The sequence below is a fragment of the Pristiophorus japonicus genome, chromosome 16, assembly GCF_044704955.1.
Source record: "Pristiophorus japonicus isolate sPriJap1 chromosome 16, sPriJap1.hap1, whole genome shotgun sequence".
NCBI lineage: Eukaryota > Metazoa > Chordata > Chondrichthyes > Pristiophoridae > Pristiophorus > Pristiophorus japonicus.
In genome coordinates, this window is record NC_091992.1 from 110275291 (window position 1) to 110302470 (window position 27180).

The window sequence follows — 27180 nt, forward strand, 5'->3', positions numbered from 1 at the left end:
TCTGCCCATGTTGTCTTTCAAGGCTGTAACGCTCTTTGTGCACATAATGGTCTGGTGTCAAAGAGATATTATCCCTGTGGAAGCCTTAGATTTAGCAACTCTCGTATAAGACCAACCAAGGTTTCTGGTAATTGGAAGTAAATATTTCCAATTAAAGTTTCTTCTTTAAGGTGAAAGTCCCACAATAATGCTTGTGTCTCAATGAAATCTGGTAGTTTGTGCTCACAGCTTCAGTCCAGATAGTCTTCACAATAAAGTAACCATCACATGAGGAACCAAACTTGACAAAAATAACACAAAGCAAGAACATTTTTATGAATAACTTTACTGTTTAACCTTATTTTTAGTTGATACAGTAAAAGGTTGAATTGAAAACATCTAACTATGGCACTAAGATTTTTCTTTCTGCTTGGATCAGAATTTCTACAAACTGCAGAGAAAAAATACAAGATTTGCAAAATGTTACAACATTTCTTATTTTCAGCATCTTAGTATATTCAAATATATTCGATATCAAATACTAAACAAAATCATATTCCACCAAATGTGATTAGAGTTCTGATAAACGCTGCTGAGTCAAGCTCACATGGAAATAGATTTCCCACATGGTGTGGATGGCATTAAAAGTTAGATCATTGAGGACCATTGGGCTAGAATTTCCATAAAATCCGCCACCGCCAGATTGCCGCCCAAAAGGTCTCTAAGATTAAATTAACACCGGTGAAAAATTGCACAAAAAAAGGAAAAATTCACCCGGTGAGAAAAATGAGTCTTAGATGCAAATTCTGGGCGGAAAACACGATCCTGGGCAAATTGGATGGTGCTTAATCAAAATGGGCGGTACGTACTTAAATTTAGACTGAGGCTGCGATTGGGCCTCGGGGAGGGGGGAAAACACAAAAATATTTTTTTCCAAAACACCAAAAATAAAAAATGAGAAAACATTCTTAGGACCCTTTTCAACTTAATCGTTGTAAAAGAATGTAAAAAGAATGACAAAAAACACTTTAACTTACCTTTTTTTGCAGGGTACTTACCTACCGCCCAGTTCCGGTTACTTTTCGTGGCCGTTTTTTTCAATCTTACCTATGGGTCACCGCTGAACCCAAACTTGGGCGGTTGCATTTTTTTCGGCAGTGCACGCCGGCGGTCCGCTCCCCAGCGGTATTTTGAAACCGCCGGCGGAACTCTTCGTGCAACTTTGTGGAAATTGTCGGCGGGTGGTTTTCTGCCGAAAACGAGCAATATTGCCGAGAAAACCCGCGGAAACGGAGTGGAAATTCTAGCTCATTTAATCTAATATCAGAACTTATTATTTAATGGTATATGTGCGGAGTTTGTTGTTGAAGTCAGGGTGATAGTTGATGTAATATTTATGGGTTCTTTGCTTAAGAATTCCGAGCAATACATTGCTATGAAGAACGAGTTGATTTATTGGCAAAGGTTTAACAATCACACTACACATCACCAGGCTCACAATCACCTGCCTTATTGTGGATCCCCTGAACCCAACTGACTGGGGTTTTATTGAGTCTTGTGAACATCACGTGACTGGCTAAACCACGCCCAACTCAACAGCTCTACAACTATTTTAAACTAAACTTTAAATCAAATGCCCCCTTTGTGAAAGGGCACTAGAACCCTCAAATTAACAAATTAACTGGGAACATTGCCAAATTAAATTAAAATTCTGTTCCCGGGGGTGATGATGCATCCCAGTCCCTCCAGTGCCTACCTCTCGCAGAAGGCCGCGAGCGTACCGGTAGACACCGCGTGCCCCATCTCCAGGGACACCCAGGCGCTGACGTATCCGCGGAAGAGAGGCAGGCAGTCGGGCTGAATCACACCCTGGACCGATTAATGGCCACCTTGGCTAGGTCCAGGAGGGGGTCCTACGAGGAGGCCCTCCGACCTACCCGCTCCCCTCCGCGCCGGGTGCCCAAAGATCAGGAACGTGGGACTGAAGTGCAGCCAAAAATCAAGGAGCAGCCCCTTCAAATGATGGAAGAGGGGCTGCAACCTCACACACTTTACACACATGTGGAACACGGATTCTTCCAGACCGCAAAAATTGCAGGCAGCCTGGGAGTCTGTGAACCGACTTAAAAACTTATTGCACAGGACAGAACAGCTCAACAACTCTTTTGTTAAACCGGTGAGCATACTCACAGGTGCATACATTACAGCTGGGAGGACACAATCAGTGTTCGTGCCACAAGATAAATTAGATGATACTGCAGGGGCCACCTATAACCACGTGAGCAAGTGGTTTTCCCTGGTGACCCCAGAGGTAGCAGCATTGGAACAGTATTATGAACACTGACTTCAGTAGCACAGACTGGCTACATTATTGTAGGCGACTTCCTGATCATTGGCCTGTATGGACCATCCCAATCATCAGGGCGTTGGTGAGGTCACACCTTTAATATTGTGTACAGTTTTGGTCTCCTAATCTGAGGAAGGACATTCTTGCTATTGAGGGAGTGCAGCGAAGGCTCACCAGACTGATTCCCGGGATGGCAGGACTGACATATGAAGAAAGACTGGATCGACCAGGCTTATATTCACAGGAATTTAGAAGGAGAGGGGACCTCATAGAAACATATAAAATTCTGATGGGATTGGACAGGTTAGATGCAGGAAGAATGTTCCCGATGTTGGGGAAGTCCAGAACCAGGGGCACAGTCTAAGGATAAGGGATAAGTCATTTAGGACCGAGATGAGGGGAAACTTCTTCACTCAGAGAATTGTGAACCTGTGGAATTCTCTACCACAGAAAGTGGTTCAGGCCGGTTCGTTAGATAGATTCAAAAGGGAGTTAGATGTGGCTCTTATGGCTAAAGGGATCAAGGAGTATGGAGAAAAAGCAGGAATGGGATACTGAAGTTGCATGAACAGCCATGATCATATTGAATGGTGATGCAGGCTCGAAGGGCCGAATGGCCTACTCCTGCACCTATTTTCTATGTTTCTATCAGGGTAGGTCCGGTGGTCAGAAAATGAAAGCCTCAACCAAATTGATATGTCCTTACTATACAGTATAAATGCACACAAGGACAATACTTGAGAGAAGGTCACTCTGTGACCAGTTACCTTTATTACCAAGACCTCAAGAGACTGAAGGTGGGTGGAGCTTTCCCTTTTATACCGGAAAGTCCAGGTTAGGAGTGTCTCCCACAAGTTCGCCCCCTATGGTCAATGTTCTCAAGATGTACAACTTAGGTCAGCTTATACATGGGTTACAATGATAGTTGAATACATGACATCACCTCCACCCCAAAGTCTTATTGGGATCACAGGTTACGTCTCTCTAGTGGTTTACGCTCCCTTGTAGAGCACCTGAGTGGGGCTTCGGTTGTTTGGCGCTGGCCTGAGTGTCTGCTATTTGCGGTGCCTCAGGCCTGTCCGGACTGCCCACAGTGACTGGGCTCTCCTCCACTTCGTTCCGGTGTTCGGTCACCTGTGGTGGAGTAAACTCTACGTCGTGTTCTTCCTCTGCTTCTTCTAAGGGGTTGCTGAACCCCCTTTTAGTTTAATCCACGTGTTCCTTTTCTACCATCCCGTAGCCCCTTTCTGCCTGGAACAGACTTCTGGAGGCATAAACTACCGGCTGTAACTGACCATTGGTAAGTTTAACTACCAAAACCCTATTCCCCTCTTTGACAATCACAGTGCCTGCAAGCCATTTGAACCCTGCAGTGTAATTAAGGACAAAAACAGGGTCATTGACATCAATACATCGCGCCCTTGCATTCCTGTCATGGTAGTCACATTGTGACTGACGCCTGCTCTCAACATTTTCTTTCTTGGTAGGGTGTATACGGGATAACCTGGTTTTGAGCATCCTTTTCATTAGCAGCTCTGCAGGTGGGACCCCTGTGAGCGAGTGTGGTCGGGATCTATTGGCCAACAGGAAGCGTGATAAGCGGCTTTGTAGGGAACCCCCTTGGATTCTGAGCATCCCCTGTTTGATTATCTGCACTGCTCGTTCCGCCTGGCCGATTGAGGCCGGCTTGAACGGTGCCGTTCTGACATGGTTGATCCCATTGCCTACCATGAAGTCCTGGAATTCAGTGCTTGTGAAGCACGGGCCATTGTCGCTGACCAAAACGTCCGGTAGACCATGGGCGGCAAACATTGCCCGTAGACTTTCTACCGTGGCAGAGGATGTGCTTGAATTTAAAATGGCACACTCAATCCATTTGGAGTAGGCGTCTACTACAACCAAAAACATTTTTCCTATGAAAGGACCTGCGTAGTCCACATGGATGCATGACCATGGTTTGGCGGGCCAGGAACAGAGGCTAAGGGGGGCTTCCCTGGGTGTGTTGCCCAGCTGAGCACACGTGTTGCACCTGCGAACACAAAGTTCCAGGTCTGCATCGATCCCTGGCCACCAAACGTGTGACATGGCAATTGTCTTCATCATGACAATGCCCGGGTGCTCATTGTGAAGTTCTCTGATAAACACCTCTCTGCTCTTCTGGGGCATGACTACTCGGTTTCCACACAGTAGGCAATCGGCCTGAATCGAGAGTTCATCCTTGTGCCTATGAAACGGTTTAAACTCCTTAGGGCATGCCCCGTACGTGGCTGCCCAGTCCCCATTCAGGTCATATTTCTTAACTAAAGACAGTAGCGGGTCTTTATTTGTCCAGAATTAAATCTGACTGGCTGTCACAGGTGAGCCTTCACTTTCGAAAGCTTCAACAGCATCATGCTCAGTTGACCCCCCCAGTGGTGGCTGGTGGGAGCCTGCTGAGTGCATCGGCGCAGTTTTCAGTGCCCAATCTGTGCCGAATTGTGTAGTCATAGGCGGCTAACGTAAGTACCCATCTCTGTATGCGGGCCGATGCATACGCATTTATGGCCTTGTTGTCGGCCAAACGGGACATTAGGGGTTTGTGATCTGTCTCCAGCTCAAATTTCCTGGCAAATAGGTACTGGTGCATTTTTTTTACTGCATATACACATGCTAGCGCTTCCTTTTCTACCATCCCGTAGCCCCTTTCTGCCTGGAACAGACTTCTGGAGGCATAAACTACCGGCTGTAACTGACCATTGGCATTCACATGCTGCAACACACACCCGACCCCATAGGACGATGCATCGCATGTTAAAACTAATTTTTTACATGGGTCACATAACGTTAACAGTTTGTTGGAGCATAACAAATTGCGTACTCTATCAAAAGCCCTTTTCTGGCTGTCCCCCCAGACCCAATCGTGACCTTTGCGTAGGAGCACGTGTAGCGGCTCAAACAGTGTGCTCAATTTGGGAAGAAAGTTGCCAAAATAGTTCAGGAGCCCCAGGAACGAATGCAGCTCCATCGTGTTACGGGGTCTGGGTGCTCTCTGGATCGCTTCCGTTTTGGACGCAGTAGGTCTGATCCCGTCTGCTGCTACCCCTCCTCCCCAGGAATTCTACCTCTGGAGCCTTTTTCAGTCGCAGCCTTACCCGGTCCAGTCTGCGTAGCATCTCCTCCAGGTTGTGGAGGTGTTCTTCAGTATTGTGACCCATGATGAGGATATCGTCTTGAAAAACCACCGTCCTTAGAATCGACTTGAGGAGGCTTTCCATATTTCGCTGAAAGATCGCGGCGGCCGAACGAATCCTGAACGGACATCTGTTGTACTCAAACAATCCTTTGTGTGTCGTGATGGTGGTCAGCTTCTTCGACTCACTTGCTAGCTCTGGGGTCATGTAAGCTGAGGTCAGGTCCAATTTTGAAAATAGTTTGCCATCGGTTGGCGTCGCAAAGAGGTCCTCCGCTCTCGGTAGCGGGTACTGGTCTTGGAGTGACACCCGATTGATGGTGGCCTTGTAATCGCCACATCTCCTGACCGACCCATCCGCCTTGAGCACCGGCACGATTGGGCTCGCCCAGTCAATGAATTCGACTGGCGAGATGATGCCTTCCCTCAGCAGGCGGTCCAATTTGCATTCTATCTTTTCCCGCATCACGTACGGCACCACTCTGGCCTTGTGGTGTACTGGCCTGGCGTCCGGGTTTATGTGAATCACTACCTTGGCTCCCATGAAAGTGCTGATGCCGGGTTGAAATAATGAGTCAAATTTTTTCAGGACCTGTGAGCATGATACTTGCTCCACAGAAGAAATTGCATTGACATCGCCCCATTTCCAGTTCATGACAGCAAGCCAACTCCTCCCCAGTAGTGCGGAACTGTCCCCCGGGACAATCCAGAGTGGCAACCTGTTCTCTAAATCTTTGTGGGTCACGACTACCATGGCGCTGCCTAGCACCAGAATGATCTCCTTTGTATATGTCCGTAGCAGTGTGTCATTCGGCAATAATTTTGGCCTCCTGGCCTTGGACACCCACAACCTTTCAAACTGTTTGATACTCATCAGGGACTGGCTGGCCCCCGTGTATAACTCCATTAATACTGGGATGCCATTGAGGAGCACTTTCATCATTATCAGTGGCGTCCTGGTATATGAACTGTATATGTGCTCCACATGAACTCGCTGAACTTCAGCTTCCAGCGATTTCCCCCAGCATTCATTTGGCCTCGTAGTGCTTACATCGGGCCCGTCCTCCTTGTACATCAACCTGGCTGCAGGCTTCCTGCACATACGCGCCAAGTGACCGCTGACATTGCAGTTTCTGCAGGTACATTGCTGATACATGCAAGCTTTGGCTGGGTGTTTGCCTCCACACCTCCAGCATGAGCTGAAGGCCCCATTGTTGGAAACAAAAGGTCCATTACCAGTCGATCGTCTCTGACTGTCTCTGTAACTGTCCTTAAGCACACCATTAATAGGTGTTGATGGCCCCATTACTGGCCGCATTGTCCATTGCGATGGCATGAATCGCCTTTCAGCTAGCCATTGTCTCTGTTGAATTCCCCCTTTGGGTGTGACTGTATGCTGGGGCATGTCCGATTGCCCTTGCCTGCCTAGAGAACTGTGTGCCGTGTTAACAATGTTGACTCCCTGGTCGTGTGCCGCATTTGAGTCAAGATTTTTGCCATAAATCATTCTGGTCTCTTCCTCCCCTGAGATAATTGTCTGGGCTATCAGAGCCACCGTTTCCAAGGTCAAGTCTTTGGTCTCAATCTGTTTCCTGAAAACCCCAGCGTGCCAGATGTCCTCAATAAAAAAGTCTTGCAGCATCTCCGCTCTGCATGCATTTGGGAACTTACATAGGCTCGCCAGTCGCCGGAGGTCTGCCACGAAGTCTGGAACGCTTTGCCCTTCTCGTCGCCGGTGCGTGTAAAACCGGTGTCTCGCCATGTGCATGCTGCTCGCCGGTATAAGGTGTTCCCCGATCAACTTACTGAGCTCTTCGAACGTCTTGTCCGCTGGCTTCTCTGGCGCTGGAAGGCCCTGGAAGGTACGTTCTGGATCCACAAACCGTCAGGAGATGAGCCCTGCGTTTGTCGGCCGAATCCTGTCCCAACCATTCCTTAGTGACAAAACTTTGCTGTAGTCTCTCAATAAAGTCGTCCCTATCATCACCAACACAGTACCTCTCTTCTGTGCTGCTAGTGGCCATGCTTGCAAGGTTTAAATCCCAGTTTCTCGTCGCCAATGATATGTACTTACTGTACAGTATAAATGCACACGAGGCCCATACTTGAGAGAAGGTCACTCTGTGACCAGTTACCTTTATTACCAAGACCTTGAGAGACTGAAGGTGGGTGGAGCCAGATCAGCCATGATATTGTTGAATGGCGGAGCAGGCTCAAGGGGCTAGATGGCCTACTCCTGTTCCTAATTCTTAGGTTCTTATGTTCTTATGTTCCCCTTTTATACCGGTAAGTTCAGGTTAGGAATGGCTCCACACGTTCGCCCCCTGTGGTCAATGTTCTCAAGGTGTCCAACTTAGGTCAGCTTCTACATGGGTTACAATGATAGTTGAATACATGACACAAATGCTCACTAGTAGCCAAGAATACGACAGAAGGGGTTATATTTGAGTGGTTCTATAATATACATAATGTATTTTACTTGGATGAGCAATTCTGTACAATTGGAATAAGTGGGTGCTTTGAGGTATGGCTTCCGTTGCCTTTGTAAACAGCAGATGGACTGGTGCCAGTCCGCAGTGAGGTCTAGTTGAGAAACTGACAGTTTAACAATGAGTCAATTCCTTATTGCTAATCTGATAATGTAACAGCTTCATTTTTGAACTGGTTCGACATTTTAGATTCTAATCTGTTGGAACAATTTCAAAACTTTATTTCAATTGCTCCTGAAAACCAAATTATATAACATTCTGATTCAAACTCAAATGATCAATTTACCAAATTTCATCCAAGTTACCAAGATGATAACAGCTATTACAGCAGAGTAAACCCCCCATACCTGACAATATGTGCAGCCTCAGGACGCAGTGCTCCAATCAGCAGCTCACTGTGATTCGTACAGCCACAGTATTTTATTCTGCTATGCTGTTCATTTTGTGCCCTGTGATGTATATACGTTTGCATAATGCCATAAATGTAATTAATGTCCGGTAATGTAACTTAAATTAGCTGAGCTCTAAATTTCAGAAATATGCCAATCATTAAATGTAATTAACTGACTCCTGAAAAGGTTGATCAGAAATGTTTGACGATTTCTATATAAAAGAGTTCTGCTGCATTTCAAAAGATTGGCGTGAGATGTTGTGGATTGGAAATGGGGGTGGGAAGGAGCATGGATAATTACATGAGGACTAATTACCGTTAAAAACTTCAATTTAATAATCTTTAATTGTCTTTTTAAAATCAGGAGAACTAGGCTCTTTAGAGTATTACAGTGATGTGCGGTGATTATTATACCACTTACTATACCACTTGCTTGTTATAGAATTTAAAATCGGACCAGACTAAGCAAATTTAGCATGAATATGCATCTAGACTTTTCACACGTCATCTAAATGTGATGCACTTTCATATTTGAAGAGTGCAGCGAATGGAACCTTTACTGTTTCAGTGGCAATAGAGACCCATTTTTCATGAACCTTGCAAGATGTTGATAGATTCACTGGGTCCACTTCTGGCTGGCTAAAAATGAGGCTCACATCATGAAAGCAGTAGCTAAATGCCACACAGTTGCTTAGTCCCATGTTATTGTGCTGACTGTGTGCACAGGAAAGTGGTTCTCCATGTTCTCAATTCTGTGACTTGCGGGAAGCAGTGCCATGAAGTAAGCTAAACAGGGAGAGCAGAACATTAACGTTGGTGCAGCGTTACTCTTCTGAACCAACATCTTTATTAGAAGCAAGTAATCAAGCGCCTTAAAGGCAAATTGCTACATCATCGGATTCTTGATGATATCAGCACATCAATCATCTTACCACTGTCAAACTTGTTTTTTAGTCTACATTTTTTGACTTTTTAAACTCAAGTTTTTACATGTGTAAATTATCTCAGAAATCTGCTTATTGGCATAAACTTGTTGGTCTGGGAATAAAAAATAAACATGATATGTCTTCTACCAAACATCCACACACTTTTTGGGATATTAAGGGAATCAAGGGATTTTGGGATAGTGTCGGAAAGCAGAGGTAGAAGGTCAGCCATGATCTCATTGAATGGCGGAGAGGGCTCGAGGGGTCGAATGGCCTACTCCTGCTCCTATTTCTTATGTTCTGTTCTTTTTGTTGTCTGTCAATGCCTTCAGTCAACAAATTGGGGTATTTGCTGGCTGTAAACTGGATAAGCAAAGCATAGGAAACTGCTACCTGATTCAGAAAACTACAGGCTTGGAGAAAGAGAAAGAAAGCGAGAATGCGTGTTCAAAGGAAGTGTCAGATTGGTACAGGAAGAGCTGGTCTTCTGTGACTGGACGTATTCTGAGGTTAATATTGGTGGTTTGATATGTGGCGCACTTGACCAGAGATTTTTTATATTGTCACTGGATGCAAAGTTGCATTTCTCAGCTTGATAGGCACACACACAACCACACAGGCAAATCAGCACAAAGGTGAATAATGCTGTAATGCTAAACAAAGCACTCAGCACTGCACAAAATATTGGATAACTTGGCCTGAATGCAACTGCTGACACTTGTGACAGCAGTGCTCATCGCTCTCTTTTCATACTGAAATGACAGCTCAACAAAGACAGATGTCTGCAACAGCCTGATAATTTTAATGTAAAATCCTTTTTGTCATGTTGCACCTCTTTTTTCTCTCTATAGAGTGCACTCCTGATAAGACTTAGCAATCTCAGTTTAACTGTGCAAAAATTTAATTTGCCCAGAGTCCGTCTGCCTTTATTAAAATTCTGTTTTCAGAATGCCCCCGCAGTCGACATCACTTCTCAAATTACAAACTGAATTCCAGTCAGAATTATCTGAGTCTTTTTCCATTAAACTCCTGTGAATATTAATGAAGTGCAATGTGACAGTGAAGTCTAAATGCATTCAATGTGATAGTTATGAATCTTCTCAGAAATATCAGGCCAACTTCTTCCCGAATTAACTGTACCTGTACTTCAGGGGGTGAGGGTGGAGAGCAGCACAAGACAGTACCATTAGTTGCTACATTAAAAGGGTGGGGGTGGGAGTGGCGGTTGTCGTTGAATAAAATGTGTCCCTCTGGCAAAACAGCATCTTTACAAAACTGGTTGGTCAGATAATCTTCTTAGTCCTCCGTCGGTACGAGGGATTGTTTTCAACCTTTGGCCCTAGTTACTCCCACTTACTCTCCTCCTCTCTTGCACACACTTTCTCTCATTGACAACAGTTCCATGGATACCAGCAGCCCTCCTGTGCCTCACGCAAGTCATTATTTTTCAAGTGTGACTGCAACCAGTGAGTACTAGCAGAATATTTGATCATAGGGTCATCGAAGACAAGTCTGATCCCTTTCTCACCTCACCATTCATAAACTTCCCAGCAGAGGTCAATGGATATCTAACCACAGTGGAAGCCGGAGATTATTTTTTTCCCTTCCCTACCCGCAAACATCACGGCTAAATGTAGCACTCCTACTTAGCTAACTCAGTGCAGACCAAAAGTTTAAAGTGGGACCTTCCTTATCAGTGTGGCTCAGCAGCACACGAGATGATGCATTTACATCCCAAGTCATCAAGATTCATTCCATGAGGGTTCTCTTGATGGAAGTTAAATGTGTTCATGGACCTTTCTGTTTCCAGTAGTAAATTATGCAGACTTCGTGTCACTACAACACTCAACCAGCAAGTAAAACCAGCCAGTGCATACATCGGCCCATATTATTCAGGCTCCATCATTCTGAACATGGCACTATTTCTAAATGCAAATTTGGGAGCACCTCCATAGTGCCAGAGACATCCTCCAATAGCACAGGAGTGATTGGAGATTGTCAGGCCGAGGGATTCCAAGCATTAACTTCTATTCAATCCCTGCATCACTCTCGCTGGGAAAGGTTGTGGTGGTTCTCAGGGTGAAGATTTAACTCAATTCAGCATCATATCCAGCAAACAGAATGCCCAACTGTCTCATTTTAATAAGGAGCAGTGTATTCGTGCTCCTGCATGATATGTAGATAACATCATTAGAGAACTGGTTATAAAACTGAGACAATTAAAGCAAAGTGATTGTTGGAAATGATTCATGGTCACTGTGGAAGTTGTGTGTTACTTCTCTTTTGAGCTTTGGTGAATGAATTTGGATAGAAGGCATTGTGCAGTGGAGCCCATACATCTCAAGCATACACCTGTAATATAAAGACCCCTTTTAAAAGTATATATTTATTACATATGTACCTTGTTTGAATAGATTTAAATGCATGTCTATTTTGAGGCTGTGGATTTATATATATTCAAAAGCTAGTGGTCTCAAAATACATATTTCCCCCACCATTAAAATCTGCTCATCTACTTCCAGTTCTGAATGTATATGATTGCAAAGGGTAACACAAATAAGAGTGCCGAACTATGGAAAGGAAATCTCATTAAAACAGGATATTGACAGAAAATGTAGTATCCACCCAAATAAAGAGCACGAAAAATCAACACAACACAAAAGCACGAGTGAGAGAGAATACATCAGTTCAAATATTCAATGTACATCAGGAACAAATGAAGCAGGGCAGTCATGGAAAGCTATGAAGCACTGCCATTTAGAATTCGACTTGTGATCTTCTGGAAAGTATTTGGCTGAGGAATTGATGATGATGAAAGGACGAACGACAAATGTACGACTTTATATCTAAGGAAATAGTTTTGCAGTATTTGCACGTAATGTGTTCGGGAGAAAGAGATAGCTACATACTTCACTCCCATTCTCTTAGACGCAGTGTAAACAACTTATTTTGCTACCATGCATTGTTATGGATCTCAATCAATCCATATTTTCTACTACAGATGCCAGGTATCTAATTATTGCTTCGCAATGGTTTTCTATTAAATATTTGAGACAACTGTTTTGGATTTACGGTACCCTAGTTAATCAAAAATAATGTTAGATTCAGTTATATGTTGCCATTTCCTACTCTTTCTCTCTCCCTGGAGTGGGAGAAAGAGCAGCTGTTTTTAACCTATTGAGCTGCATTTAAAAAGTGTTTCGCCATTAGTACCGATTTTAAAAACCAAACAATTACGAAGAATTGTCATTAACATGCTTTCACTTATTTGTCTTGACAATGTGAGGGAGTTGAATTAACATAAACAATTGAAGTTGCAGCACAGCTGCCTTAATGACTGCACCTTACTGCATATTATTCAGCTCAGGCTTAGTAACTTGTCCTAATAATGCTACCAGCATTTACGGTTTAATTAAAAACCGACATAAAAAGCAAAAGATTGAAAATGCTCTAAACATAGACCCCTTTTTTAAAAAAAGTAATAACATTATTTAATAGTGTAATGTATTTGCTTCATGGGTTCTTTGCTTAAGAATTCATAGCAACACTTTCCTATCAAGAACTGGTTGGTTTATTAGCAAAGGTTTAACAATCATACTACACATTACCAGTTCATCTACCAGGTTCATAACCACCTGTCTCATTGTGGATCCCATGAACCCAACTGGCTGGGGTTTTATTGAGTCTTGTGAACATCACGTGACTGGCTAAGCCACTCACAGTGCAACAGCTCTGCCAGCCTGTAAGCATACTCGCAGGTGCATACATTACAAATAGAACATTAATGTAGCTTTACAAAGATCATCTTGTTAAAACTTACATGCGACTGCTGGGTGAGATTTTCCGTCCATCTCTGAACCATGTGACTTGGGGCTGGGGGAAGGTGGAAATTCTTGGTGCTCTGATAACTGCAGCATTTCCCTGGGAGACACTTAGATGTTTTTCACCACTTTCGAAGTTTGCCATATCTAAAAAAAAAGGTATTTATAAACAGTCAGGTTCAGATGTTAAGCTCAGTGCTGTACATTCTATGTAATGCTATGAGAGGCCTCAACATTTTTCGGTATAACATCGAGAAGAACAATAATCTGTAAATTTCTTGCAGGGTATTATAAAACAGAATTAAAGACAGTGGGCATGTGCAGTGACTTTAGAACATAAGAAATAGGAGCAGGAGTAGGGCATTTGGCCCCTCGAGCCTGCTCCGCCATTCAAGAAGATCATGGCTGATCTGATCTTGGCCTCAACTCCACTTCCCGGCCCGCTCCCCATAACCCTTGACTCCCTTATCATTCAAAAATCTGTCTATCTCCATCTTAAATATTTGAGCCACAGAGTGGGGGCACATGCCTGATGTCAGTGGTTGCTCACTTTGAGTTGGTGATCCCAGCCACGAGGAAGTGTAAAGCAGAGGCCAAGAATATTCCAACTGGAAGAAAGGGTAACGAGAAGGGGAAAGCTATCCTGTGCTGCCACATCTCATGAAAGCTGGTTTTGGAATGACACTGACTGAAGCATGAAAGCAGAACAGCCACCATCTTTGCCATGGATGATGCACGTCATGCGAGAAACACATTCTAAAAGTGAGGAGTTTTACATTCATCAAAAATTAAATATGCGACACTGAAATTTGGAAGTGGTTCCCAGATGCTGATCAGAATATATACAGCAAAGAGGAACATGGCCCCTTTAAGAGCTCACAAGGCATTGTGTTTGAAATTTACATGGTGGTCACAAAATTAAGAATTCGACGTGAGGATTAGTGTTTTCTCACCAACCAATCAGATTGCATTGTTGTATTCGAACATTGATTTAAAAAATATATATATTTATAGCAAAATTCCTCCGCCTTTTTCCTCTGTGCTCGTTTTCCCATGCCACGCCAAAAGGGTAAGCAAGCAACCTGTGTCCAGGGCTTAGCTAAGGCTGCTCTGAAATGGCCGACGACCCTCCTTCAACTTTGCATTTCCTCTCTGTGGTGAGGTTCCTGCCCTTCTCTTGGCATCTACTGACAGTGGCTCAGTGAGATCAGGAAGTGTGTGATGTGTGAACTTCAAAGTGGGTCTCATTATCTCATGACACTGTGTATTGGTGCTTTGCCACACTGCACCACTGTACCGCACAATTGAATATTTCTTCATTTGTGGGATTTGCGGACTAGTACAATTCATGACTGATTGGCACAGTGGGTCTCCAAATGCCCTTTCAATTTTAGTGTTTGAATTCGAATGCACTGCAAAATGACAAGATGAAAGTAATTTTTGTCTGCTAGTTATAGGAGACATGAGATGATTACGGGCAGTTTCAACACAGTTCCAAGTGGGCACAGGCTCACAGCATAAAATAGTCACGAATGTGTTACTAAATTGTTGATGGGACGAGGTGAAGTAAGGTGGGAGGCTTGTGTGGAGCATAAACATGAGCACGGACTCGTTGGTCCGAATGACTGTTTCTGAGCTGAAAATACGAATTAAATTGTTGGTTTCATTCAATGAGGCCACAAAGATAGCTCTTACAGAAAATAAAAATGTCACAGTGGTGTAGTAAGGGGTGCGCTTCTGAGTTTGCAGCATTGCTGGGTCAGAGTATGGAGCTTTGCATTTAATCTGTTCTGATCCTGACCTGAGAGTGCATGATGCTGACACTGGATATCCAAATTGAGGTCGTGTTCCATTCTCCACCACACAAATATTCTTTCTCTCAGGAAGTATATAAAACTATTAAATAATTTTCTTCTTTGCACAGTAAAATCGCTCATTTGAACCAGGACTTAAAATTGAAAAGTGTAAACATATAAAAACCATCAATTTTGAACATTTTCCTCATTTGCTTATTCATCTCGTTGACTTTGAAGGACATCTTCCCTTTGTCCTTTTCAGAATGGCAGGCAGTGACTAGTGGAGTGCCGCAGGGCTCGGTGCTGGGACCCCAGCTCTTTACAATATATATGTTAATGATTTAGATGATGGAATTGAGTGTAATATCTTCAAGTTTGCAGATGACACTAAACTGGGTGGCGGTGTGAGCGGTGAGGAGGACGCTAAGAGACTGCAGGGTGACTTAGACAGGTTAGGCGAATGGGCAAATACATGGCAAATACAGTATAATGTAGATAAATGTGAGGTCATCCACTTTGGGGGCAAATATATGAAGGCAGAATATTATCTGGATGGCGGCAGATTAGGAAAAGGGGAGGTGCAGCGGGACCTGGGTGTCATGGTTCATCAGTCCTTGAAAGTTGGCATGCAGGTACAGCAGGCGGTGAAGAAGGCAAATGGTATGTTAGCCTTCATAGCAAGGGGATTTGAGTATAGGAGCAGAGAAGTCTTACTGCAGTTGTACAGGGCCTTAGTGAGGCCTCACCTGGAATATTGTGTTCAGTTTTGGTCTCCTAACCTGAGGAAGGACATTCTTGCTATTGAGGGAGTGCAGCGAAGGTTCACCAGACTGATTCCAGGGATGGCTGGACTGACATATGAGGAGAAACTGGATCAACTGGGCCTTTATACACTGGAGTTTAGAAGGATGAGAGGAGATCTCATAGAAACATATAAAATTCTGACGGGACTGGACAGGTTAGATGCGGGAAGAATGTTCCCGATGTTGGGGAAGTCCAGAACCAGGGGACACAGTCTTAGGATAAGGGGCAGGCCATTTAGGACTGAGATGAGGAGAAACTTCTTCACTCAGAGAGTTGTTAACCTGTGGAATTCCCTGCCGCAGAGAGTTGTTGATGCCAGTTCATTGGATATATTCAAGAGGGAGTTAGATATGGCCCTTCCCGCTAAAGGGTTCAAGGGATATGGAGAGAAAGCAGGAAAGGGATACTGAAGGAATGATCAGCCATGATCTTATTGAATGGTGGTGCAGGCTTGAAGGGCCGAATGGCTTACTCCTGCACCTATTTTCTATGTTTCTATGTGATGCTGTATGTTGTTTAATAGTACAAGGGAATCAGCAGCTGTCATCATTTGTACTGCAGAGCACAGCCCCAACACTTCATGACAGCCAATCTGCCAGATAAGATATTAAGCATAACAATGAGACCCACCTTCATTCCAAACGTTCCCAGTTTGAAATAACCATATTTCTTTCCCAACAATCTATTTGTCAATTTCAGGTCAGTTTCCTGCTGTACATTCAGAATCGACCAGTTACTGATCTCAGGGCATTCAAGATGCTCCAGAAACAGGATCCTCGGCAAATGGATTACTGCAGTACAGATGATCAGGATGACACCATTGCAAAAACCCACACAGGGGATAATGAGAGACATTAAAGATATTTATTTCCTGACTGAGTTGGAAACTCAGGTTTCATTATTTTTAAATTAGGTCTGAAAAGCAACCTGTCTATCTGGCTGTGTATCACTATCTGTAGTTGTTGTATACAACCTGTGTATTAACTCAAGAATTCAGTTGAAAGGTTACTCTCCTTTAGCGTTGGTATTGATTTTGATGCCTGCCAGTCACTTTGAACATACAGCCTATGGTTTGAAATCCATCGAAAGCCATATTGAAGCACTGCTGACAACACCAATAGCTGCTGTTGTGTCGTCAGAACAGAGGCAGAAAATTACAGATGTTAATGAGTTGATTAAAGGTATATAGTTGGGAGGGAAAAAGCAGAAGAAAATGTGTTTAACAATGTTAATCAAATTGTGAGGATACAGCTGGGAGATGGTGAGGTATAAAGTGGATGAGATATCGCACGAAAACGACAGAGGAAGAAAAAAAATAGGTTTTACACTCATCTTGTTTTCCTTCCTGAAATAAAACGCAACAGAGAAAAGGAGACAGATTAAATATGATTGACAGAGGTAGTTCTCCCACGAGCCGGAGGTATTTGACATTTGTTGTTCTATAATCGAGACACGTATGGGGTTCCCCGAGGGCCAAAGCAGGATAACACTACACTGCATCTCTTCCACCGAGCACAAGTTATTTGAACTACCAATCTGAGTTACCTGACAACATTATTTTTGAATAAGCTTTCAGAAACCTTATCCCTGCTTGTACTTTTGTGCAAAAGACCAATTAATAGTAAACTGCAATTATGAAAACAACAGACTGCATGACTGGAATTTTAAACTGGCACATAAATTATCTTCTGAGGGAAATGTGCCCGCCAGTCATCTGAAAACATATTTTATAATCAGAACAACACATTACCTAAAAACTCACTGGAAGCTTGCTGTGGTGTCCCTGCACCTTGCTACTGAATCACACGAGGCATGTACTGCAGACATGGTCACTGCGTGACCTTTCTTTATTCCCAGGACCAAGAAGTGATGACCCTGTGTGGGATCTCCCTTTAAATACCTGAGTGCCCAGGTGAGGAGTGTCTTTCACAAGTTCACCCCCTGTGGTCAAGGTGTGCACTTCCAGGACACAGAGACAGCGTACAATGTGGTTGCATGAAGGTTACAGTTGTATGAAAGTTGCATACATGACATCACCTCCCCCCTCATGTTTTTTTGTGTCAAAGTTTAAGTCTTTCAGGCGGTCGACACTCTCTCGTGGAGCGCCGCAGTTGGGGCTCTGGTGGCTGAGCCTTGGCATGCATCTCTGTCACCTGAGGTGATTCTGGCCTGTCCGGGCTGGCCACAGGGACTGTGCATGTTGGTGAATGTCCTTGTTGCTCGTCCACTAGCAGTGGTGTGGGTGACATCTCATGCTCTTCCTCAGGTTCCTCAGTGTCTATGCTGAACCTTTTCTTTACTTGGTCCAAGTGTTTTCAGCATATCTGCCCATTGTTGAGTCTGACCACTATGACCCTATTCCCCTCTTTGCCAATTACGGTGCCGTCAAGCCACTTGGGTCCCAAAGCATGGTTAAGAACAAATACCGGGTCATCAATTTTTATACACCTCCCCCTTGCATTTCGATCATGGCACTTGGTTTGGGACTGGCGCTTGCCCTCGACAATGTCTGCCAGGGCTGGATGAATGAGGGACAGCCGCGTTTTAAGCGTGCGTTTCATGAGTAGTTCCGCTGGCGGGACTCCCGTGAGCGAGTGCGGGCGGGACCTGTAGGCCAGCAGGAGGCGCGATAAGCGGTGCTGAAGGGAGGGTCCTTGGATACAGAGCATGCCCTGTTTTATGACTTGGGCCGCATGTTCCGCCTGGCCATTGGAAGCCGGCTTGAACGCCGCTGTCCGCACGTGTTTGATACCATTGCCCGACATAAACTCCTGGCTGGTGAAGCATGGACCATTGTCGCTAACCAGAATGTCCGGCAAGCCGTGGGTCGCGTAAACCGTACACAGACTCTCCACTGTGATGGATGTCGTGCACGAGTTTAATATGATGCACTCGATCCATTTCGAGTATGCATCGACAACGATCAGGAACATTTTTCCCATGAACGGGCCCGCGTAGTCTACGTGAACGCGTTACCATGTGGTCCACGGACTGAGGGGGGCCTTCCTGGGGGCACTGCCCAGCTGGGCACACGTTGTGCACCTGTGAACCCAGTGTTCCAGGTCTGAGTCAATTCCCGGCCACCATACATGTGACCCCGGGCAATGGCCTTCATTAGCACAATGCCAGGGTGCTCGCTGTGGAGTTCCCTGATGAATGCTTCCCTTCCTTTCTGGGGCATGACTACCCGGCTGCCCCAAAGCAGGCAGTCAGCTTGGATGGAGAGCTCATCCATCCGTCTGTGAAACGGTCTGACCTCCTGGGGGCACGCCCCGTGTGCATGCGCCCAATCCCCAGAACACATTTCTTTATCATGGACAGGAGCGGTCTCTGTTGGTCCAGATTTTGATCTGGCGGGCTGTGATAGGGGAGCCTGCGGTGTCAAAAGCCTCAACGGCCATGACCATCTCAGCGCTTTGCTCCGACACCCCTCAGTGGTGGCCAGTGGGAGCCTGCTGAGCGCATCAGCGCAATTCTCGGTGCCGTATGGTGTAGTCATACGCAGCCAGCATGAGAGCCCATCGCTGTATGCGAGCTGACGCATTGGCATTGACAACCTTGCTGTCGGACAACAGGGATGTTAACGGCTTGTGGTCCATTATTAGCTCGAACCGCCTACCGAAAACGCACTGGTGCATCTTTTTCACCCCGTAAACACAAGCGAGTGCTTCCTTTTCGACCATGCCATATCCACGCTCTGCCTGGGAGAGTGACCTGGAGGCATAAGCCACCGGTTGGAGTCGGCTGTCATCATTACTCTGCTGCAACACGCACCCAACCCCGTAGGATGATGCATCACACGTTAAAACCAGTTTTTTTTACAGGGGTCGTACAAGGTCAACAGCTTGTTAGAACAAAGGAGGTTCCCCACTCTATTGAAAGCCCGTTCTTGACCGTCCCCCCAAAACCATTCACAATCTTTACGCAAGAGCACGTGTAATGGCTCCAACAGTGTGCTTAAGTTCGGCAGAAAGTTCCCGAAATAGTTCAAAAGTCCCAGGAATGATTGCAACTCCGACGTGTTGCCAGGCCAGGGCGCCCGGCGGATCGCCTCCGTTTTAGCTTCGGTGGGCCGAATCCCGTCTGCGGCTACTCTCCTGCCCAAAAACTCGACCTCTGGGGCCAAAAACACACACTTGGGCTTTTTCAACCGCAAGCATACCCGGTCCAGTCGGCGTAGCACCTCCCCCAGGTTTTGGAGGTGTTTCTCGGTGTCTCGACCTGTTATTAGGATGTCGTCTTGGAATACGATCGTTCCAGGAATGGATTTAAGCAAGCTTTCCATGTTCCTCTGAAAGATAGCGGCCACTGAACGAATGTCTAAAGGACACCTGTTGTCGATAAATAGCCCCTTGTGCGTCATGATGGTGGTCAGAAGCTTGGATTCTTCAGCCAGTTCGTGAGTCATGTAGACTGAAGTGAGGTCCAACTTGATGAACAGCTTGCCACCTTCGAGCATGGCAAAAAGGTCCTCCGCTCTCGGAAACGGATATTGGTCCTGCAGTGTCACTCGGTTGATGGTGGCCTTGTAGTCGACACAAATCCTGACCGAGCCATCCGCTTTGAGAACAGGAACGATGGGGCTTGCCCAGTCACTAAATTCAACTTCCGAGATTATGCCCTCTCTGAGCAGCCTGTCCAATTCACTTTCAATTTTCTCACGCATCACATATGGCACCGCTCTGGCTTTGTGGTGCACTGGTCTGGCATCCGGGGTGATGCGTATCACTACTTTGGTGCCCTTGAAAGTCCCGCCACCTGGTTGAAACAGTGCCCCGAATTTATGTAGGACCTGTGAACATGAGCTTCACTCCACAGATGAAAAGGCGTGCATATCCCCCCATTTCCAGTTCATCTCGGCTAGCCAGCTCCTCCCCAAAAGTGCAGGGCCGTTTCCTGGGACAATTCAGAGTGGCAGCTGATTCTCTGACCCATTATGTGTTACCACCAAGTTTGCACTGCCTAGCACTGGGATGATGTCTTTGGTGTACGTCCGTAGCTGTGTGTCAATGCGTTCCAGTTTTGGCCTGCAAGCTCTGTGTGACCATAGTCTCTCAAATTGTTGGGCGCTCATAAGGGACTGGCTGGCTCCTGTGTCCAGCTCCATGCGCACTGGGATGCCATTCAGTAAAACTTTCATCATCATGGGTGGCGTTTTGGTATATGAGCTGTGGACATCAGCCACATGAACCCGCTGAACTTCAGCATCCATGGCTTTGCCCCAAGCATCATCCTGCATTGCAGACCCCTCGTCTGGTTCCTCTGTCTCATAGATTAGCCTCACGACAGCCTTCCTGCACATTCTGGCCAAGTGTTCACTGATGTTGCAATTCCTACAGATAAATTGCTGGAACCTGCAGCTTTTCGCAGTATGTCTACTCCCACACCTCCAGCATGAGCTGAGGTTGTTGATAACAAAAGGACTGTTACGAGGCATTCCTCTCTGATTGTCCCTTTGGTTATTTCTAAGTGCTCTGATGGTGGATGTCAATGGTCCCATCACGGGACGCATTGTTCCTCGAGATGGCGTGAATTGCCGATCCCCTTTCCATTGTCCCTGTTGCGGGCCCACCCTAGCGTTTTTTGCTGTCTGACCGGTTTCAAAATGTCCTTGCCTGCCTGCGGGATCCTGAGCCGCGTTCACAATGTTAACTTCCTGGTCCATCGCCACGTTGGAACCAGAGCTGCGTGCGTAAATTAGCTTGGTCTCCTCTTCCCCTGCCATGAAGGTCTGAGCTATCAATGCCGTCCCTTCTAAAGCCAAGTCCTTGGTCTCTATGAGCTTCCTGAAAATCCCGGCATGACTAATGCCCTCAATGCAGAAATCCCTTAACATCTCCCCCCTGCAGGTAAGTCTATGGACTTACAGAGACTGGCCAAGTGCCGCAGGTCCGCAATGAAGTCCGAGATGGTTTGTGCCTCCCGACGCCGGTGTGTGTAGAACTGGTGCCGGGCCATGTGTACGCTACTCGCCGGTTTGAGATGCTCACTGATCAGCTGGCTGAGCTCTTCGAAGGACTTGTCCACCGGCTTCTCGGGTGCGAGCAGGTCTTTCATCAGCGCATACGTCTTTGGGCCGCAGCTCAGTAAATGCACCCTCCGCTGGTCAGCCGCTGCCGCTCCCAGCCAGTCTTTCGTGACGAAACTCTGCTGGAGTCTCTCAACGAAGTCGTCCCAGTCCTCACCCACACAGTAACGTTCCTCTGTGCTACCGGTGGCCATCCTCGTGGTTCGGTGATTCCCGTTTCTCGTCGCCAAATGTGGTGTCCCTGCACTTTGCTACTGAATCACACGAGGCATGTACTGCAGACACAGTCACTGCGTGACCTTTCTTTATTCCCAGGACCAAGAAGTGATGACCCTGCGTGGGACCTCCCTTTAAATACCTGAGTGCCCAGGTGAGGAGTGTCTCCCACAAGTTCACCCCCTGTGGTCAAGGTGTGCACTTCCAGGACATATATACAGTGTACAGTGTGGTTGCATGAAGGTTACAGTTACATGAAGGGTTACAGTTGTATGAAGGTTGCATACATGACACTTGCCACTATATAGTTTACAGAACTTTCCTCACCGTATTTAGGTCATATACTCGGACATAAGAACATGAGAAATAAGAGCAGGAGTAGGCCATTTGGCCCCTCGAGCCTGCTCCATCATTCAATAAGATCATGGTTGATTTGATCCTGGCCTCAACTCCACTTCCCCGCCTGCTCCCCATAACCTTTGACTCCCTTATCTTTCAAAAAACTGTCTATCTCTGCTTTAGATATATTCAATGACCCAGCCTCCACAGCTCTCTGAGGTAGAGAATTCCATAGATTCACGACCCTCTGAGAGAAGAAATTCCTCATTTCCGTTTTAAATGGGCAACCCCTTATTCTAAAACAATGCCCCCTAGTTCTAGATTCCCCCACGAGTGGAAACATCCTCTCTGCAACCACCCTGTCAAGCCCCCTTTGAATCACCTCCAAGGGCTGGATTTTCGAGAGGTTTGCGACTGGGTTTTCGCCACGATTTGACCTCCGCGGCGAAAACCTGGTCGCAAAGTCCGGGCGGGATCCTCTGGTACCTGTTTGTGGCAACGCTTCCAAGTACCGCCGGGGAAATGTGCGCCGACGTGCAACAACTCGGATTGCGCTTGCGTCGGACTTTCAGTACTCTCCCGACCCGTACGCCGCGCCCAGAATAGCGACAGGTCAAACCTGTCAGTGCAGCCCTGCCAGCAGCGGTGAATACGAAAACCTGCAAAAATGGTAAGTTAAAGTTTTTATTTTTTAATTGTTTTGCAGTGATTAGATAGTTAAGGGTCTTGTAAATGTTTTGGGAATTTTTTTTCCCCCTCCCAAGGTCTCTCTCACAGCGCTCCTGGCCCCAGACTAAAATTGCCGAAACTTGCATTTTACGCCACGAATGCTTGTGCAATGCCTCCCTTACCCAGACGTAAAGGCTGAAAGTTTGGCCTAAAAACGGCAGCGCAGGGAAAACGGTAAGTTTCACATATCGCTACCGTTTTAACCGAAAAACCCCGAAAGCTGAAAATCTGGCCCTTATATGTCTTCTAAACTCCAATGAGTACAGGCCCAACCTGCTCAACCTTTCTTCACATGACAACCCCGTCATCTCAGGAATCAACCGAATGAACCTTCTCTGAACCGCCTCCAGTACAAGTATATCCTTCCTTAAATAAGGAGACCAAAACTGTACACAGTACTCCAGGTGTGGTCTTGACTTGACGCAAAAATGGCCATGGGAAAGGTGAACTGATTGAATCCACTATTCTCTTGGCCATCTAGCCTCAAGAAGATTATCACTGTATGACCAAATCACTGCAGAGATAAAATCGATCAAAATAAATCCAAAACATGTATGTTAGTAATAATATTTTGGGCATATATTAAATAAAATAAAATAAAAAGGCATTCTCCCGCATGAAGATGAGTTACAGAAGCTCTTTCATGTGTAAAAGGCTCGTGCTATTGTCATTCTCTCAGTTGACATCGCAGGAAATTCACAGTAAGACTCTCTGACTGTCACCAAGATGGATGCTGCAGGAGTGGCCATGGAATGGGCAACAGTTAACAAAGTAGCATTTTGCTAGTGCAGTGGGACATTATTCATAAAGAAACAAGTCATGTAAATTAAAGTCATTCAAAAGTGAGCCAAGTGGCAGGTTTTTATTTTAAAAACGGGAGGTTCGATATTGAACTGAAGAATAACTATTGGTGGGGTTTATTGGTCTTGAAATAGCTGCCGATTTTAATAACTTAGTTCTATTCTGTTCCAAACTTACGAGAAAGATAAATCTGGCAACAAACTCGTACCTTTAAAGGACGGCCTTTCTACAGTTCTGCAGCTTGATGTAAATGTGCACATTTCTGCTGTGCACAAATAGGCTGTGGTTAATTAAGCTAATTAAAACAATGTACAAAATCTTCTGTGATTTTCACATTATCGTTATTCATTAATGCTGCTGCCTGATTAGATTCTCATTACCCAGGTAATTAAGCAGCAGAGTAACGTCCCCACTCCAACATGCAGTCTGTAAAGCATTTGTACTATCTCTTGGTACAGTGCTTAAGCAAGGAACTCAGGTTACACCGTCCAGTACAGCTGTAAAGTTAAGCTTCTTTTTACTGTTCGCAGTGGACTATTATTCTGATTGGAAAAAAATCCACTTTGATCTTCATGCAGTAAAAATATGATGTGATACCCCAGCACATTTAGTCATGCAGAGGTAGGAGCAGATGGAGGTTCCTCATTACTGAGATAGGATAAAGGGATTCTGCTCTCCACATGGTAAACATGCTGAAATGTGTCACATTTTCGTTCCCTGGTGCAGACTTCAGCAGTCTAAAATGTAATTCCTGCCAACCTCTAGGATGATTTACTATCTGGAAATAGATGTCTTTCCCTCGCAAATGAATGCACAGGACCCATCTCCTGTATTGGCCATTTTCTTGGGAGGTGAAGATGATAAATACAGCCTGGGAGAAGAAACACAACAGCGTAAAAGGAAATCCTGTGGCGACTGCCTCTCACTCCACGAGTCTTCCACTGTTTCTTGTCTGTCACGTTCACTCAGTTGTTTCTGTGTCTTCATTATTTGTCCAATGTTGTGAAGATTTAGTGACTAGAATAAAGCCGACTTTTAATGTTCATTTTAGGGCAGTAAAGCAGTGTTTTATCAAATGTAACGTTACGTCTCCTGTGAAAGGCTCCTTGATCTGGATTTCCGGGTGTACGTATGTGGATGGGCCACATACTATACGACTGAATTATTAGCATTAAAGCAGACAGTCAGAAGACCGAGAAACATCCGATAATAACTGGTCCTGGAATCCAGATGATTGGTTTGAAATTAGGTAAAGTATCCATTTGAAGAAGGTATGGTAACTTTTATTTTCTCATCACATGTGTTATGTATCACATGTGTTATGTATTTAACCCTTTGTAACTTGCATGACACTGACCACCACAGGGCCCACCTGTTGGAGTCCCAAGTGATCCCAGCATCCCTTGGGAGCACAGAATATAAGCAGGCCACCCACAAGGTACCTGCACTCTGGAATCTTATTAAAGGAGCTAAGGTCACACTTGCTCATTACACACAGTACTCAATCTCACCCTTTATTATGAGTGTAATAATTGGCGACAAGGTAACAAACAACCGCGCGAAAATGCAAAGAACAGTCGGCATCCTGGAGAAGTTCTCAGAAGGGGACGATTGGGAGGCCTTCATGGAGAGACTCAACCAATATTTCGTGGCCAACAAGCTGGAAGGGGACGAGAATGCTAACAAACGAAGGGCGATCCTCCTAACTGTCTGTGGGGCAACAACTTATATCCTCATGAAGAATCTCCTGGCCCCGGCAAAACCAACAAAGAAATCCTACGAAGAACTCTGTACGCTGATCTGGGAGCTCCTAAATCCTAAGGAAAGCATTTTGATGGCGAGATATCGGTTCTACACATGTCAACAATTGGAGGGCCAGGAAGTGGGGAGCGACTTCTCCGAACTAAGGTGCCGCACAGGACATTGTGAGTTTGAGGGATTCCTAGAACAAATGCTCAGACTTTTTTGTATTGGGCACTGGACATGAAACAAGCCTTTGCAAACTGTTGACTGTAGAAACTCCGAATCTAAGTAAAGCCACAACAATAGCCCAGGCATTTATGTCCACCAGCAACAACACCAAGCAGATTTTGCAGAACAAAGAAGTTTCAGCCAGTACTGTGCATAAAGTAACGTCAGTTTTGAGCAGAAATGTACATGGCAGAACGTACACGCCAGCTGCTGTGGCCCGACCTCAACTGACCCAGACTCCGCCATCAACTGTTAATGCGAGGCAGTTAACACCCTGTTGGCGCTGCGGAGATGATCATCGGCCCCATCAATGCCGCTTTAAGCACTATGCGTGCAATGGTTGCAGAACAATGGGACACCTCCAACGAATGTGCACGCGAGCTGCAAACCCTGCAAACCACCACGTTGCAGAGGAAGATCGATCCACAGTGGATCAGACTGAATTGAGGACTTGTACTGAGGAAGCAGAAGTGTACGAGATACACATTTTCACTACGAAATGTCCAACAATAATGTTGAAAGTTGAACTGAACGGCATTCCAGTATCTATAGAGCTAGACACAGGGCAAGTCAGTCCATAATGAGTAAAAAGGCCTTCGACAAGCTGTGGGGAAATAAGGCACACAGGCCCAAGCTCAGCCCCATTCACGCCAAACTAAGGACTTACACCAAGGAACTAATCCCTGTAATTGGCAGTGCAGGTCAAAGTCTCCTACGACGCAGCAGTACATGAACTCCCGCTGTGGATTGTACCAGGGGATGGCCCATGTTGTTTGGCAGAAGCTGGCTGGGAAAAATCCGCTGAAACTTGGACGAGATACAAGCGATTTCGTCCGTCGACGACGCCTCATGTGCCCAGGTTCTGAGCAAGTTCCCATCGTTGTTCGAGTCAGGCATTGTACGCTTCTCGGGGGTGAAAGTGCAGATCCATTTTGTTCCCGGTACGCAACCCATCCACCACAAGACTCGGGCGGTACCGTACATGATGCATGAAAATGTGGAAATTGAGCTGGACAGGTTGCAACGAGAAGGCATCTTCGCGCCGGTGGAATTCAATGACTGGGCCAGTCCGATTGTCCCAGTACTCAAGGAGGACGCCACGGTTAGAATTTGTGGGGACTATAAAGTAACAATTAACCGTTTTTCGCTGCAGGACTAGTACCCGCTACCCAAGGTGGATGACCTATTTGCAACCCTGGTTGGAGGGAAGACTTTCACCAAGCTGGACCTGACCTCGGCCTACATGACGCAGGAGCTGGAGGAGTCTTCGAAAGGCCTCACCTGCATCAACACGCACAAAGGTCTGTTTATCTATAACCGGTGCCCGTTTGGGATTCGGTCGGCCGCGGCAATCTACCAGCGGAACATGGAGAG

The 27180-nt window shown here is 45.7% G+C and overlaps 1 protein-coding gene across 1 annotated transcript in view; it reads right to left on the reverse strand.

Moving 5' to 3' along the window:
• The window catches only part of sdk2b (sidekick cell adhesion molecule 2b), a 460427-nt gene that overhangs the window by 421578 nt on the left and 11669 nt on the right, over positions 1-27180 (reverse strand). Inside the window, exon 3 of the mRNA XM_070858209.1 lies at positions 13122-13269. Within this exon, the coding sequence (XP_070714310.1) occupies positions 13122-13269 (148 nt within the window). The remainder of the gene's footprint in view (positions 1-13121; positions 13270-27180) is intronic.